The 16,465-nt window shown below is 31.8% G+C and overlaps 1 protein-coding gene across 2 annotated transcripts; it reads left to right on the plus strand.

Annotated features, from left to right (window-relative positions):
* Positions 1-9,963: 9,963 nt before the first annotated feature.
* LOC140014006 (calcium-dependent protein kinase-like) lies at positions 9,964-11,863 on the plus strand. Of its 2 annotated transcripts, XR_011820859.1 has the most exons (5): positions 9,964-10,405; positions 10,702-10,854; positions 11,130-11,241; positions 11,402-11,681; positions 11,810-11,863. XR_011820859.1 is itself a non-coding variant. In XM_072064274.1 (4 exons), the coding sequence occupies exons 1-3, from the start codon at positions 10,318-10,320 to the stop codon at positions 11,237-11,239; spliced, it is 351 nt and encodes a 116-aa protein (XP_071920375.1). In that variant the 5' UTR covers positions 9,964-10,317; the 3' UTR covers positions 11,240-11,241; positions 11,402-11,733. The 2 variants fall into 2 exon arrangements, 1 of the variants encoding a protein (XP_071920375.1); XM_072064274.1 differs by lacking the exon at positions 11,810-11,863 and having other exon boundaries at positions 11,402-11,733.
* Positions 11,864-16,465: the final 4,602 nt, after the last annotated feature.

Below are 16,465 nucleotides of genomic sequence, written 5' to 3' on the forward strand. Positions count from 1 at the left end.
AAGAGACATAAAGGCTGCAGTTGTTGACTTTGCAAATTGCTTTTCCATTGGTATTAATGGTTGCTTCTATGGTGGAAAGTAGGTTGACCTGCCCACCGTAGGCAGAAAGAGTGCTAGAAGGACAGCTCAGCACAAGCACATCTATCCATGTTTTTGGGGCCCAGTTGAGAGTAGGTGACCGGCAAAACCTTTTTATCATCTGAAGGAGCTAAGAGCAAATACTAATATAAATTGTGTTGGGTGATTAAATAAATTAGTGAAACAATAGATGCTATACTGGAATAACAATAAGAGCCAAGTTTGTCCTTTTTGAATTTGTTATCATCAAAGGCGGAGGAAACAGAAGGTGGGATAAAAAATTTTCACATTAAATTAAATTGTTATTTTAAACTAAGCAACTAATTTTTATTTACATTGTAATTGTTTTTTAACATAATTGGGTTTAACCTTTTTACTTTATCATCAATTGCATTTTTTGCTTGCTTGTTTCAATGGATTTGCTATCATTAGATAATCCTATCACAACAAAATCTTTTAATTTAGCACTTACTTTTAAGTGTAAATTTTGATTTTTACTATGATTTGATTATCCGTATCACTAGATCATTTTAATGTTTAAAAATTCTCAAATTTTGACACTAATTTATTGGTCAAATTTGTGATTTATAGTTTGTCATATCCAGTACAACTAGTTGCAGAGTTAGAATTTAAATTCATAACCATCTAGTTATTTCAATAGTTCAAACGTTCAATCTTTGAAACTTTTGTATTATGTGATTTATGTTTATGATTATTTTATCTACAATCTCAATTTTAGTTTCTTGGTGTATTATGTTAATTATATTTATGATTACTTCTATACAAATTTGATATCAATTTGAAAGTCACTATGTTACATATAAGATTACTTATCTAATTTCTAAATTAAAATTAAAATCTACTAGGTCAATTATGTCACGATTCTAGTTTTTTGTAGCACTATGTTAATTATGTTTCTAATTATTCATCTACAATTTTGATTCCAATTAAAAAATCACTATCTATGAGGACTTAGTTAGAGGGATCGCTGTTAGTATAAACTTTTTAATACCATTTTCTAAACTTTCAATTTTATCCTTAGGGAAAAACTTTTAATTTTTGCTCTAATTGTTTAATCACATTTTGCCAATATAACTATCCTAAGTATTGTAATTACCAAATTACTATAACCTTATGAACCAAAATTCTTCAATAAAATTATTGTGAAAAATAAAATTTTTATAAAATTAACTCCTTTTAATTATTTATGTATATAATTACTCATCTACGTGAACTAACAATTAAATTTAATCCTTAAGATTGGAGTACACATAAATACATTTATGGGCTTTTAACTTACCAAAATTGCCTTTCAAATTTTGTCCTTCGCCAGTTTGGTTTGGGAGTTGCTCCCTTATGTATATAATTACTCATCTACGCGAACTAACAATTAAATTTAATCCTTGAGATTAGAGTACACATAAATACATTTATGGGCTTTTAACTTACCAAAATTGCCCTTCAAATTTTGTCTTTCGCCAATTTGGCCTGGGAGCTGCTCCCCAGCTGATGCCAATTATTGGATAATCCGACAAATCCAATTAACCCATTTAGAATTATCTTCTCCCAAGTCTCTTCTCTTCCCCCACCCCTTTTTTTTCAAAATTTTCATTTTGTCATGATCTTAACTAATTTTGTTTTATTATTATTATTATTATTATTATTATTATTATTGTTGTTGTTGTTGTTGTTGTTGTTGTTGTTGTTGTTGGTTTTATTTTATTATTTTATTTTCTCTTAGTTTGTTAACTTGCTCATTTTTTAGCATTACCAATTTATGATAAGTTTTAGCCTCTTTTTTATATTCTTATTATTCAATTATTAAATAATATGTAATTTTGTGACATAAAGTATAAATGAAAAAAAATTGAAAATTAGGCTTATTGAGCATTATAAGTAAATATTTAAAACTAATGATGGGTACAAAGAGTGGTATAAATTGATAATTTAGTTTGCAAAAATGAATTTAAATGAGTTTATAAAAAGTTAAAATAAATGGGTTATAAATGGGTAATTGGGTTATCCATTTCATTTTTTGATTTATCCATTTATACTCATTTAATTAAATGGGTATAAATGAGTTGACTCACTTATACCCATTACCCATTTTACCCAATCCAAACCCACACAAGTCATCCATTTTGACACCTCTAGATGGAACTAGGAAATCTCGAGTGAATTAATGACTTTCTTGCATCAAAACCTGAGTTTTGTTATTAGTTATTACTGACAAGGTGTTTAACATACCAGTCCAGTTTTCAGAGTTACTATCCCGAGTTCAACATGCCATGTTGGTACCAGCTGGGTTATGGTTGTGAAATTTGTTTCTTGTTAATTATTATTACAAAAAATATATATAATTGGAAAAGATTCAATTCTTGCATACTGAATAATAAATATTTATAGGAAAAATCGTTTAAAATGTCTTTCACATTTCGTTAAATGAAATAGTATTTTTCTTAAAGAAAAAATAAAATGTTGGTTAAATTATATTAAAAAAGAGTTAAAAAGGATAAATGCAATAAAGGAAAAATGCTTTTGAACCAATAAATATAATTAAAAAATAAAATGACAAAAATTGGATAAATTACTTTAAACAAAATAGAAAAAAGGACCACTTTAAAATGTCTTTCGAATTCCCAAAGAGGCAAAGACATCATTTTAAAATAATTGGGGATGTTGCATTGGGTCAAAAAAATCTCACGGATGCTCGAACTAAAGACACGAAAGCAGCATCTTTATTCCTTCACGAAAACAGGCTTTATCTTAAGGAAGCGCCAAAATTAAACTACGCCCCCTTGTTCATTACCGATTCTAGCCTGACTCAGCTTTCCACCATAGAAGCAACCTTACGTATAAGATTACTTATCTAATTTCTAAATTAAAATTAAAATCTACCAGGTCAATTATATCACGATTCTGATTTTTTGTAACACTATGTTAATTATGTTTCTAATTATTCATCTACAATTTTGATTCCAATTAAAAAATCACTATCTATGAGCACTTAGTTAGAGGGATCGCTGTTAGTATAAACTTTTTAAAATCATTTTCTAAACTTTCAATTTTATCCTTAGGGAAAAACTTTAAATTTTTCCTCTAATTGCTTAATCACATTTTGCCAATATAACTACCCTAAGTATTGTAATTAGCAAATTACTATAACCTTATGAACCAAAATTCTTCAATAAATTATTGTGAAAAATAAAATTTTTATACAAATTAATTCCTTTTATTTATTTATGTATATAATTACTTATCTACGTGAACTAACAATTAAATTTAATCATTGAGATTAGAGTACACATAAATACATTTATGGGCTTTTAACTTACCAAGGGTAAATGCAATAAAGAAAAATCGCTTTTGAACTAATGAACAGAATTAAAAAAAAAAAAGAATGGCAAAAATTGGATAAATTACTTTAAAAAAATGGGAAAAAAAGAAGAAGGGACAGCAAATGTGAAGATTGTGTAAATGTAGATACATTTTAGTATAATAGAATACTTAGTGAATGTAGGTGCATTGTTATCTATACTATATATAAAGTTTGAGGAAGGAATTTGGAGTTAACATTTTATGAACTTTTTTTATTCTTATAAAAACTAATTTTACTTTAACTATCTATAATTACTCATCGCTGCTTTTACTTCTAACTATTTAAGTATATGTTTTTAACATAACTACCCCTAAATATTATAACTACTAATATAAATTATTTTATGAAAATTATTTAAAACATTAAAGTTTGTTTCAATAAAAAAAATCTTATTTAAAATATATTATCATAAATATCATCTATTTTTTGATTGCACGCACATTATGAAAAACAAAGCTGAATATGATTAATAGTCCTAGGATTAATAGTCCTATGATTAATAGTCCTTAAATCAATAGGACTAAATGCGCTTAATCAATAGTCCCAAGGATTATTGCATCTGACCAATTTTTCCAAATCTTCCCGCTAATGCCCGCAACTTGTTTCCCGCCAATCAGGCATGGGGAGCTACTCCGGAATTAATGATAATTTTTTGGTGCATACAAATATCCATAAGTTGTTGAGGGACATACATGTTATTTATCCTAAAAGTGCAATGGACATGGTGAAACTTCATCTACCAGGTTCCGGTCACTACTTTTAATAACCTTTCTTGATCCAGGCCCACAGTGCTGTGTTGTCCTAATTTCCTTTGCTCTTCCCACCGTGCATAGGCAGGTCAGCTTTCCACCATAGACGGAACCTTGATCGAATTGGGTAGAAAAGCAATTGAAAACCTTTCTCGTATGATTTTGTTTAGCAATTAGGAGAAGCGGACGAGAGCCGCCATTGTGGACCAATTGAATTTGCTCTTTCAATCTTGCTTTTGACCGAAAATTAAAAGAGAGCCTCAGACTCTCTGCATGATTTGCCCTGGACAACAACTGACAGCATTTGACGTCAGTTGCTCCTCAATCGGTTGACCAATTTGGAAAAAAAACAGGATTGATGGCTCTTGTCAAATACATTTGCGGATGTTTACTAGTTAAAGAAGAGATGTGAAAAGTAAAGCATATGGCAAAGAAGGTGGCACGTTGCAATTTAACATGTACGGATCAAGAAGGGAATATTTCTACAAAAGCAAGTGCTGATCTATAATCGGGGTTTGGAAATATTGCGTACTGCAGAAGCTAAAAATGTGTTGAGATGTCATGAAATTAACATAAATATAAAGGGGCTAAGAATAAAATATTTGTGAGGAAGCGTAAGCAGTACTAATTACTAAACAAAGCCATCCTGGGGCCACGGATTATGAGCATTACATCAACAAAATACTATCTATTTGTGGGCATTTTACTCTGAATCATTACATTTCTGTAAAATATATAAATATTTTGGATAGCACGGATATTCACACTAGCTGTCCTTGTACTAAGTTTTATGGGCATTTTACTCTGAATCATTACATTTTGGATACTACTTTGATTAGAATTTAGTTTAAAGACATTCACTGGAGTTTGGACGCACCAGAGAGCACCGATTAATGTATGTTCAAGCGTAAATTGAAATAAATATGCAACTTAAATTTTTTAAAAATAAATTACTACTGCATATCCGAAATTTACCTTTTGAAGAGTAGGTTTAGTTCATACTATTTTTCATAGTATTTTAAAATATATAAGTACAAAAAATTTTAAATTATACCTATAATCATGTATTATACGAGTATATTATGAGTACTTACTAACTAAAGTATTAAGCTTTAATCATTGATAAAACATCTTATCGTTATTTCAAATAAACTTCCTAATACTAGTTTGAGATAAGTTTTAAAGTAAAATAGTACATGCGTCCCATAAATCAATAAATCTTGATTATTAATCAAATTTGCCATGTTATCAGTAATAATTACTATTTATGTATAAAAACTTACTATTACTTGAATTAAACTTACTAAGGTATATTATGAGTGCTTACTAACTAAGGTACTAAGTTTTAATCATTAATAAAAACATCTTATCATTATTTCAAATAAACTTCCTAATACTACTTTGAGATAAGGTTTTAATGTAAAAATTGTACATGCATTCCAAAAAATGGTAAATTTTGATCCTTAAAATTGTACATGCATTGCCATGTTATTAGTAAGAATTACTATTTATGTATAAAAACTTACTATTATTTGAACTAAACTTACTCTTTTAAAAGTAAGTTTGGGATATCAAGTAGTAATCTATTTATTTAAAAATTAAGTTTAATATTTATTCCAATTTACCTTTTGAGGTATAAAAGTTACTAATCTATTACACTTAACTTACTATTTTAGATAGGAAACTTACTTCCATAATTTTAGGTGTTATTTTATTTAGGTGAATAGGTCTAACAATAAATCAAATGATCGCTAAAAGTGCAACAACATGTTATATCAGGTAAAAACTATTTCGCTATCATAACTATCGTTTAGTATCTATATCATGTTATATCAGGTAAAAACTATTTCGCTATCATAACTATCGTTTAGTATCTATATCTATATGTATTGCTGAGGGGGTTTTGGATAAGGAGCTTCCAAAATTATCAAAAGTCTGAATGCTATTTTAATAGAATTTTACATTTTTATAATTAAAAAATATTTATCTCTTAACTAATCATGTAACCGGCCCTACAAATCCTATAATCATACTTATATTTTTTCCACATTTCCCTCATGTTTTTTCCACTACCCCATAAAATTCAAACTCCTAAACTTTAACTAACGGATAATAACCACTCCTGTAAAATGATATCTGCAAATTCCAATTCACATCTCATATTTATTACTGACACTTATCATATCTCTTAGAGTAATAACTAACCGTTAATTTAAGAAATTCGCAACTACGAAAGTCAAATATCCAAAATTTAGGAGCATGTTTAAATTACAATTTTCACAATTTAACGTATCTTATTGTCATATTACTCTCACAATCATTCACAAATTATAAAGGCATTAAAAGTAAATAATTTTTTTAATAAAAATTAATTCAAAGATAGTTAATTCACACACACACATATATACATATATATATTCTCATAATGCATATATATATATATAAGATTATCAAATCGAATGCATAATATTGGTAAGTATTTCATTTTAAAATAAAAAAACATGCAACTACATTTATTTCTATCCATATATCATTCATTTTCTAATATAAATTATTATTATTATTATTTTAAGATCCATCTTTTGCAAAAACACAATTCTTGAATGATTTACAGTTTTTTTCATACTTTGAACTATTGTTAGACAAATCTTAAATTTTAATTATGTTGGTATAATTTTTTAAAATTTTTTCAAATTAAAATGGTATAATCTTTTGATTTATTTTAATAATGTAAGCACCGTGTGTAGTACGGATATTCATACTAGCTGTCCTTGTACGACCGAGCCTGAGAGTTTGAGCATGTTTTGGTTGAGTGTTATAATTCAAAATTTGGGGTTTGCAGGGAATAGCTTATATCCATTGTAATCAAAACTCAAACAAATGTGGAGATAAACCTGATTGTCACAACAAACTATACAAATGTGGGGATAAATCTTACTTAGTGAGTACTCATAATATACCTGTATAATAAATGATTATAGGTATAATTTAATATTTTTTGTATTTATATATTTTAAAATACTCTGAAAAGTAACCTTGTAAAATATATAATAAAATTTTGTCTTATCATAAGTTTGTATTTATTTTCAATTTTTGAAAAGTTTGAAAGTTTGGATAACAATAACAACAAATCTTCCTAGTTACACGTAGAATATCACTTGTTTCTATATCACAATTTTTATAATTTAACACCTATGAATATAATAAAATAAAATTATTATTTTATAATACGATAAAATTTTATTATTTTCTAAGGTCATGTGAAAGGTCAAAATATTTTTCACAGAATATTTTAAAATATATAAGTACAAAAGAATATTAAATTATACATATAATCATGCATTATACAAGTATGTTACGAGTACTTACTAACTAATGTACTAAGTTTTAATCATTTATAAAATATTTTATTATTATTTCAAATAAGCTTTCTAGTATTAATTTGGTATAAGCCATAAAGAATTGAGTGATTTGAGTCAGTTGCTTCTGTGTTAATTTTGACTGTGGTTAACAAACTCAATGATTTAGTCCGTCTACCTTAGGTTAGTGGGAAAATGGGTCACAGTTGGCTGGAATAAAATTGTAATAAACCCGTTTTCCAATAAAAAATCAATTCTTTATCACTTTCCTCCATTATAAGAACAAAGTACCCCTTTTCCTAAAAAACAATTATTTATCGGATAAAATAAAAATAAACCCGTTTTTCAATAAAATTCTAACTCTTTATACATTTCCTCTATTATAAGAACTGTGCACCCATTTTGCCATAAACAAATTTATTTATCGAATAAAAAAATTTATTTATCGAAAAAATAAAAATAAGCCCGTTTCTCAATAAAACATCAGCTCTTTATGACTTTCTTCCCTTATAAGAAAAGAGTATTCATTTTGTCATAAACAAATTTGTTTATCAAATAAAATAAAAATAAACTCTTTTTTCAATAAAAAAACTAGTTTTTTATGACTTTCCTCCATTATAAGTATATAGTACCCATTTTTCTAAAAAAATATTATTTATCGAATAAAATAAAAATGAACCCATTTTTTCAATAAAACACCAACTCTTTATAGTTTTCCTCTATTATAAGAACAAAGTACCAATTTTTTCATAAATAAATTTATTTATTGGATGAAAAAATAAATATATTTTTTAATAAAACACCAATTCTTTATAGTTTTCCTCCGTTCACTACAACAAAAAAAGGGTATTAGCGGCAATAACTTTAGCAAAAAGTAGAAAGGTTGACGCTATTAAGAGGCTTATAGCAAGGAAAAGGACAATACTTCATCAAAAATTGGAGCCATCATATACTCTGCGAGGGTAAGGACTTTTTTCGGTTAAAATTCTCGCCAAAAGAAGTGCGGGAAAGCTTCCCTCCAAACACTGATTCTAGTGGGCCAAAGTTGCTATCTGTTTGGAACTTGAGTTTTTTGGGAATTTGTCTAAAATTTTACTATAGTGCACTGTAGAAGTTTTTGAAAAAATTTTGTAGAAATTTTTGTAAGGTGAAAAATTTTTTATAGAAGTTTTTGTAATGTGAAAAATTTTGTAGAAGTTTCTGTAAGGTGAAAAAAAAAAATTTTCCCTTTTCTTTTTTTCTTTCTTTTTCTCTTTTTCTTTCTTTTTCTCTTTCTTTCTTTCCTTTTTCTTTTCTTTCCTCTCTTCTTCTTCTTCTTCTTCTTTCTTCCCCCTCCCCCTTCCCCGTTACCTCTACCTCCCACCTCCAACACCACCTCTCTCTCTTTTTTTTTTTCTCCTCTCCCTCCCTCCCCCGCCTCCCCCTTTCTCCCCTCTCCCCCGCCACCCCCTTCCCACTCCCTTCCCCGTTCCTCCCTCCCTCTGCCCGCGACCTCCCTTGGGCCGCCACCCCCCACTCCCTCCCCCGCCACCCCTTTATGCTCACCATCCCTTTCCTCCCCTCTCCCGCACCACCCCCTCTACCCCTTCCCCCTTTGGCCTGCCACCCCCTCTGCCCCTTCCCCCTCTCCCCCGCCACCCTCTCTGCCCCTCCCTTTCCCCTGTTCCCCTTTCCGCTTCTTACCTTTCTTCTGCCCCTTTCTTTTTTTCACATTTTCCCTCTCCCTTTCCTCCCGTCTCCTCTCCTTGCTCTTGCTGGCAGATGAAGCAGTGAAATGAAATTTTTTTTTTTGGGCAATTTTCCTTCTCCCCCCTTTTCCCCTTCCCCCGCCACCCTCACCCTCCCCCGTGCGATCTGGTCTCACGACCAGATCGGCCAGAGGGGAAAGGGAAGGGTGGTGAGGGAGGAGTGGGGTAGACACAGAGAGAAAAAAAAAAGACAGAGGGGAAGAATATGAGGAGAAGGAAAAAGGAAAAAAAAAAAGACCGGCACCAGAGGAGGTGATCGGCGTCGGAACCGACGGTGGAGGTGGTGGCCGGCGACGGAGGTGGTGGTGGGTTGGGGTGGGGGAGGAAGAAGAAGAAAAGGGGAAAGGAATTTTTTTTTTGTGTTTTGGATATTTTAAGTGTGTAAGTAAAAACCTTTGAGAAATTTTTTAGGGTTCCTGTAGCAAAAGTTGTTAAAAAACTAGTAGGTAAAAAACTTGTCCAAAAACCTGGCTTCCAAACAGTTGGTGAGAAATCATGGGTGTTTTTTTGTGAAAATTTCAAAATTTTGCTCATTTCCAATTTTTAGCAGAGCCGCGCATTGAAAATTTTTTAACCACTCCCGGCACAGCACTTGTCAAGCGTAGCACCACATGAATTCCAAGTCTTCCATACTTGCAAGGTTACTTTCCCAAATATTGTTCTCAGATCAGAGCCCTCGAAAGTTCAATCGCAACCTCCCCTACACCTTTCTCCTTTTATCTCTCTTTCCCTCTCTATCAATTTTCAGTTTCCCGTAGACATATGGTTCCTCTCTTCCTCTCTAGCATCCAGATCTGAATTTATACAATCATTGACACACTTTAAAGACCCTTCCGATGTAATGGCAAACTTCAAGGAAAAGCGATGGTGCAGGTTTTTTAAGCAGATATGTTATTTTCATCTCTGTTTTGTCAATTGCTTGTTTCTTGCATTTTTGGTCAATTTAACAATCGCAAGATAAACTTTTTAAAATTGTAGGCTTCTACCTCAGTGGATTAGAGTGAATGGGCATCTCAGTTGGAGTAGAGAAGGGGGTCTTACTGGAAGGCAAAATGAAAACGGCCCGTCAAAATTTTAGATCTAAGATTTCAGGTAGTCTCCAACATATTTTCATACTAGAATTCTTCCTTCCACGATTTGATTTTTTTCCCTGCTTTGTTGTATTGTTCAATCTCCTCTCTTTACCACTCTCGTTTTCATTCCTCCGTACCTCTCGTTGCCCAGCCCTAATTGTCCCCTTTTGTTGTCCCAAACCCTCTTTTGTTGTCCTAAACCCCCTAATTCCCTTACGCTGCAATGAAGAATGAATTAAATTCTAGCACCTAGAATTAATATTTGCTATTTAGCTTTTAAGTTGCTATACTGAGTGATATTGGCTTGTGCTTCAGAGAACGACAAAGGCAATTTTGATGAAATTCTAGCGGGGCGCCTTGATTTCCAAAACTCTCCCTGGCCTTCAATATCGTCTGGTGCAAAGGATCTTGTTAGGAAAATGTTAACAATGGATCCTCGGAAAAGGATCACCGCTGCCGAAGCCCTTGGTAAATAGTAAAAACTTTTGACCTTCAATATTATTATTTTCTGTCCTTCTCAAGTCATTTGGCTCTGTTTACCTGTTGCTGTAAAGAAACTATTATATATTGTACAGAGAGTAAATAGCGTATGGAGTATAACACTTCATGTAGTGGCAGTAGTTAACACTGTTTGTATTGCGCTTCTTGGAAAGAAAATAGTATATAATGTTTACATCCTCCAAAGAATTGCATACCTATAATTCAGATCATCATCTAGATTTGGCTAAACATATATGAACCAGAACATCAATGGCTCAAGGAAGGTGGTGAAGCATCAGATACGCCTATTGACAGTGTTGTGCAAATAAGGATGAAGCAATTTAGAGCAATGAACAAGAAAAGCTGGCTTTAAAGGTAATGAATCGATATGTAAATTTCTTTGGACAGCGCGGTTTCCATAATGAACTAGTGAATACATTTGACAGTCATTCGTAAGAGTACTTTCCCTTCTACAGTTGCTTTATGATTCCTCTTTCTAGAGTTATTGATAGCTGAAACATGAAATTACTGGAAGGTTATTGCAGAAAACCTTTCAGAAGAAGAAATCAAGGGGTTGAGACAAATGTTCAACAACATGGACATGGATAGAAGTGGTACCATTACTTATGAAGAGCTCAAAACTGGGTTATCTAGGTTGGGATCCAAGCTTTTAGAAGAAGAAATACAAGAATTGATGGAAGCTGTAAGCAACCCGCGACTATGGAGGAGGTTCCTTGTGTTAACTCACACATAGGGAACCAAAGGCTAATTTTCCATTTACTAAAATAATAGATGAATGTTGACTTGAACTCTAAGTGAGTGAATCTTTTAAAGCAATTAAAACATAACGTCTTTGATATATGTAGGCTAATGCAAGTTTAATTTATCTAACTACCAATGTAAATTTCTGTTTAATAATTTTTTTTTCCATTGGACTCTGTAGGTTGATGGTGGATTGTAGTAAACCTGGCTATGAAGCTCTTACAAGCTACTTCGACTATGGACTTCGCCAATTAACGCAAACATGATACTCATTGTATATCGGCACAGGGTCTATCTTAGCATTTGTTATCCCTGACAATTTTGGTTGTAAATATTAAAGCCTAATTAGGATTTGATTTGAGTATCTTTGTGCTTTGTACTGTTGATAGTATTGGTTGCAATATATTGTTGCTCATTTTGTATTTGTAATGACAAATTGGTTTGTTATTTCATATAAAATTTTTGCTATATCTCAATATTGACATTAATGGTACCTCTTGCTAAAAAAATGGTTGAAAAAAAAAGTAGCAACTACAGTCACAAAGCTGCTTTTGGCAACTTTCTTGCAAAAAAATCATCTAGCTGCATTTGATCGTCTTTGGTAAGGGGTCGATGGTTTCTAATTAAAGAAGTTACTTGTTTAAGACAAAATGGGCACTCTTTTCTTATAATGGAGAAAAGTCATAAAGAGTTGATGTTTTATTAAAAAATGAGTTTATTTTATTTTATACGATAAACAAATTTCTTTTTGCCTTCAAAATGAGTACTCTGTTCTTATAATGGAGGAAAGCCATAAAGAGCTGGTGATTTATTGAAAAAGTGGGTTTATTTTTATTTTATCTGATAAATAAATTTGTTTATGAAAAAATGGGTACTCTGTTTCTAAAATGGAGGAAAGTTCTAAAGAGCCGATCTTTTACTAAAAAATGGGTTTATTTTTATTTTATTTGATAAATAAATTTGTTTATAAAAAATAGGTACTCTGTTCTTATAATGGAGGAAAGTCATAAAGGGCTGGTCTTTTATTGAAAAATAGATTTATTTTTATTGTATCTGATAAATAAATTTATTTATGAAAAAATTGGTACTCTATTCTTATAATGGAGGAAAGCTATAAAGAGCTGGTCTTTTATTAGAAAATGGATTTATTTTTATTTTATTCGATAAATAAATTTAGTTATGAAAAAATGGGTACTCTGTTCTTATGATGGAGGAAAGCCATAAAGAGTTGGTTTTTTTTGGGAAAGTGATACTTTACATAAAGTGACTGCGATTTGGTTTATGAAATAATCCCAAATAAAAATTTAGAATGAATTTATTTGTTTTGAAAGTTGTATAACGATTGTTAAAATGTCAAAGATTGGCAAAAAAATTTTGGGGTTACAGAAAGGCAGAGCGAAGAAGGAGAAGAATTGAATTTTTTGTCCATTACAATTGTTCCGTTAAAAATGGCTCTATTTGGTTTTACCTATTTTTTGTTGGGTAAAATCATTGGTTCTAACGATTAATTCTTCATTTCCCGTCAATTGTTCTTAATTGGCCAAAATTACGAAACTTTGAGGATGCAATATGTTTGGGGTGAAATTTTGAGGATGAAATTGACCAACCACCCAAACTTTGAGGATAAAAAGTGCATTTTTTCGTATAAGATATTTAATCAAATGTTATTTCTTGTCTTAATTTTAGTTATGACTATACTACATATTTATTAAATACACATACCTTTATAATTAAAGTTAATATTTGATATTTTAGGATGCCATATATTTAAATAGATGAAAATTATTTTGAACATAACATATTAAAATAATTTTATTTATCAATCATTTTGGCCCTCCCTTCAAGGAAAAAATCTTGGTTTCGTCGCTGCCTAGGAGGAAATTGGGGTCTATTGCTAACAAAAGATTGTGAAAATTTACCTTTATATCCTAATTATTTGAAAAAAAATCTAATGAACAAATTTTGCAAAAGAAATCTTGTTTCTTACCAACAAATTAAGTAACTAATAAAATCACCTTTAATATTGCTTTAACATATTTAATTTATGTTAAATACAAATTTTACCAGTTTCTCTTTTGTAAAAATATAAGTATATTATTTTTTCAATTTTAGTTACAAACATTTATGTATTTTATGTAAATGTAGTGATTCAGAGTAAAATGCCCATAAATAATTAGTATTTTGTTGATGTAATGCAAAAAAATCCATAAAGAGCTGGTATATTATGGGCGCAATCTTTTTTACTTTCAAATATTTAAAATTTGTTAAATGCAAAATCTACTAGTTTTCCTTTTGTAAAAGTATAAGTATAATACTTTTTCAATTTTAGTTACAAACATATATGTATTTTACATAAATGTAATGATTCAGAGTAAAATACTCATAAATAGTTAGTATTTTGTTGATGTAATGCAAAAAACTCATAAAGAGATGGTATGTTATGGACAAAAAATTTTTACTTTGACATATTTAAAATTTGTTAAATATAAAATTTGCTAGTTTCCCTTTAGTACGTAATACGCTTCCTCTTTAGTGGCCCCACGATGGCTTTGTTTAGTAATTAGTACTGCTTACGCTTTCTCACAAATGTTTTATTTTAGACCCTTTATATTTATGTTAATTCCGTGACATCCCAACACATTTTGAGCTTATGCAGTACACAATATTTCCAAACCCCGGTTATAGGTCTCCACTTGCTTTTGTACAAATATTCCCTTCTTGGTCCATACATGTCAGGTTGCAACATGCCACCTTCTTTGCCATATGCTTAACTTTTCACACCTGTCTTCAAATATCCGATTACACTACAGAATTTACCTACATTTGCTTGGGTTGTTCTCTAATTATGGGGAACTAAACCCCTAATTCTAGTCAAGGGGACAGCTGACGAATTGGTTCAACAATTACTGTGAGATCTAAACCATTTTTAATTATTTTCTTCATTTATTGATATTTATATGTTTCCTGCTTTTAATTGTTATAACCTTGTGTATGATTGGTTAGTACGCAATAATTAATTATTCATATAGACTATTTTGCTAATTAGGGATAATTGAATCCATAATTATTCGTTATCCCTATCTCTGTAGCAACTGGCGTAATTGGGTTTATATCAGGGGAACATACGATCTAATTTAAACAAACTCTCGCAGCGTGTTTGTTAGTTAGGATTGGGCCTGTCTAATTATTAATGCAATCTAGAAATTAAATCCTACGGTCGTATTTAGGGTTATTTTTGGGTTAGGGAAATGGTTAACGGTCGTACCTTAATTATCGAGAAATCAAGGAAAGGTTGGCTGTTTATCGCGTGCATGACAACTATAACTAATCTATTAATAAATGTTCGAATTATCTGTGAATCGATGATCAGTGCATGAACAATTTCTGAAGTAAACCCTTGGCTAGAGTTTCTCTTAATTATTTCTTTTAATTAATTATTTTCTGCATTTAAATTGGTTAATTGGCATTTAATCCCAAAACCCCCCATTAATCTTGACTTGAAAAGAAATAAACTTCTCGCTAGTGCTTGAGGAGACGACCCTACTTGTCACTGTCTATTAGTTAATGAATTCAGTTAAATAATTAATTCAGGTATATCGAACTAGGCAACTTTTTGGGAACAGGGTGAATCAGATAATCCATTGCACACGTGGAGTCCCTGCTCCAGTACTCGAATTGATTATTGACTTCTTCAGGTGGTAGTTAGATTTTATTTATTATTATTGCATAGATTCGGCACCTGTCAATTTTTGGCGCCGTTGCCGAGGACTGGCGTTTTAAATATTTATTTCTTTTTGAGTTCAATTTTTTCTTCTTTTTCTTGATATTTTTGCTAGTTTATGCCCCGTTCTTCTCGCACAAGTGAATTAATATACGATTCTGAGGTTAAGAAGGCAATGCGTAGGCGAAGGCAATGCGTAGGCGAAGGCAAGAGACCAAAAGACGAAAGAAGGGCACTATTCTACTGCAAACGAATCAGTAGAAGACGAATTTAGCATGGCCAACACCCAAACATTAAGGGAGCTGGCTGCCCCGGAATTGACTCACCAGCCCTTGTGCATCACATTCCCCACTTTGGCTGAGAATACCGCCTTCAAGCTGAAGTTGGGGTTGATACATCTCCTACTCTCGTTCCATGGTCTCTCTGGTGAAGAACCCCACAAACACGTCAAGGAGTTCGAAATGATTTGCTCTAACATGAAACCCACTGGGGTCATTGAGGAGCAAAATTAGACTTAGAGCCTTCCCCTTCTCTCTCAAGGATGCAGCGAAGGATTAACTAAACTATCTACCTGCAAGTAATATCACCACGTGGGCACAATTGAAAAAAAAAATTTCTAGAAAAATTCTTCCCCGCATCCCGGGCTGCGAGTTTGAGAAAAGAAATATGCAGCATCAAGCAGTATTCCGGGGAGTCCTTGTACGACTATTGGAAAAGGTTCAACAAATTGTGCACTAGATGCCCGCAGCATCAAATTAGTGAACAACTGTTGATCCAGCACTTCTATGAAGGGCTCCAGTCAACTGACAGGAGTATCACTGACGCTGCAAGTGGAGAAGCCCTAGCAAACAAGACACCGAAGGAAGGGTGGGAGTTTATTGAAGCCATGGCAGAGAACTCTCAGCAATTCGGCTATGTGAGAGTAACCTCACTCGTAGGGTTAACGAGGTAGAGACGTCATCCATTCAGCAGCAACTGTCAGAATTGACGTCCGCTGCTAGGTAATTAGGCACGGGGAACACGCCGCGAGCGAAGGTTTGTGGAATCTGCACTAGCATGGACCACTGCACGGCCATATGCCCCCTTTTGCAAGATGACGGGGCAGAACAGGTAAAC

Source organism: Coffea arabica, chromosome 9c (genome assembly GCF_036785885.1).
Source record: "Coffea arabica cultivar ET-39 chromosome 9c, Coffea Arabica ET-39 HiFi, whole genome shotgun sequence".
Taxonomy (NCBI): Eukaryota; Viridiplantae; Streptophyta; class Magnoliopsida; order Gentianales; family Rubiaceae; genus Coffea; species Coffea arabica.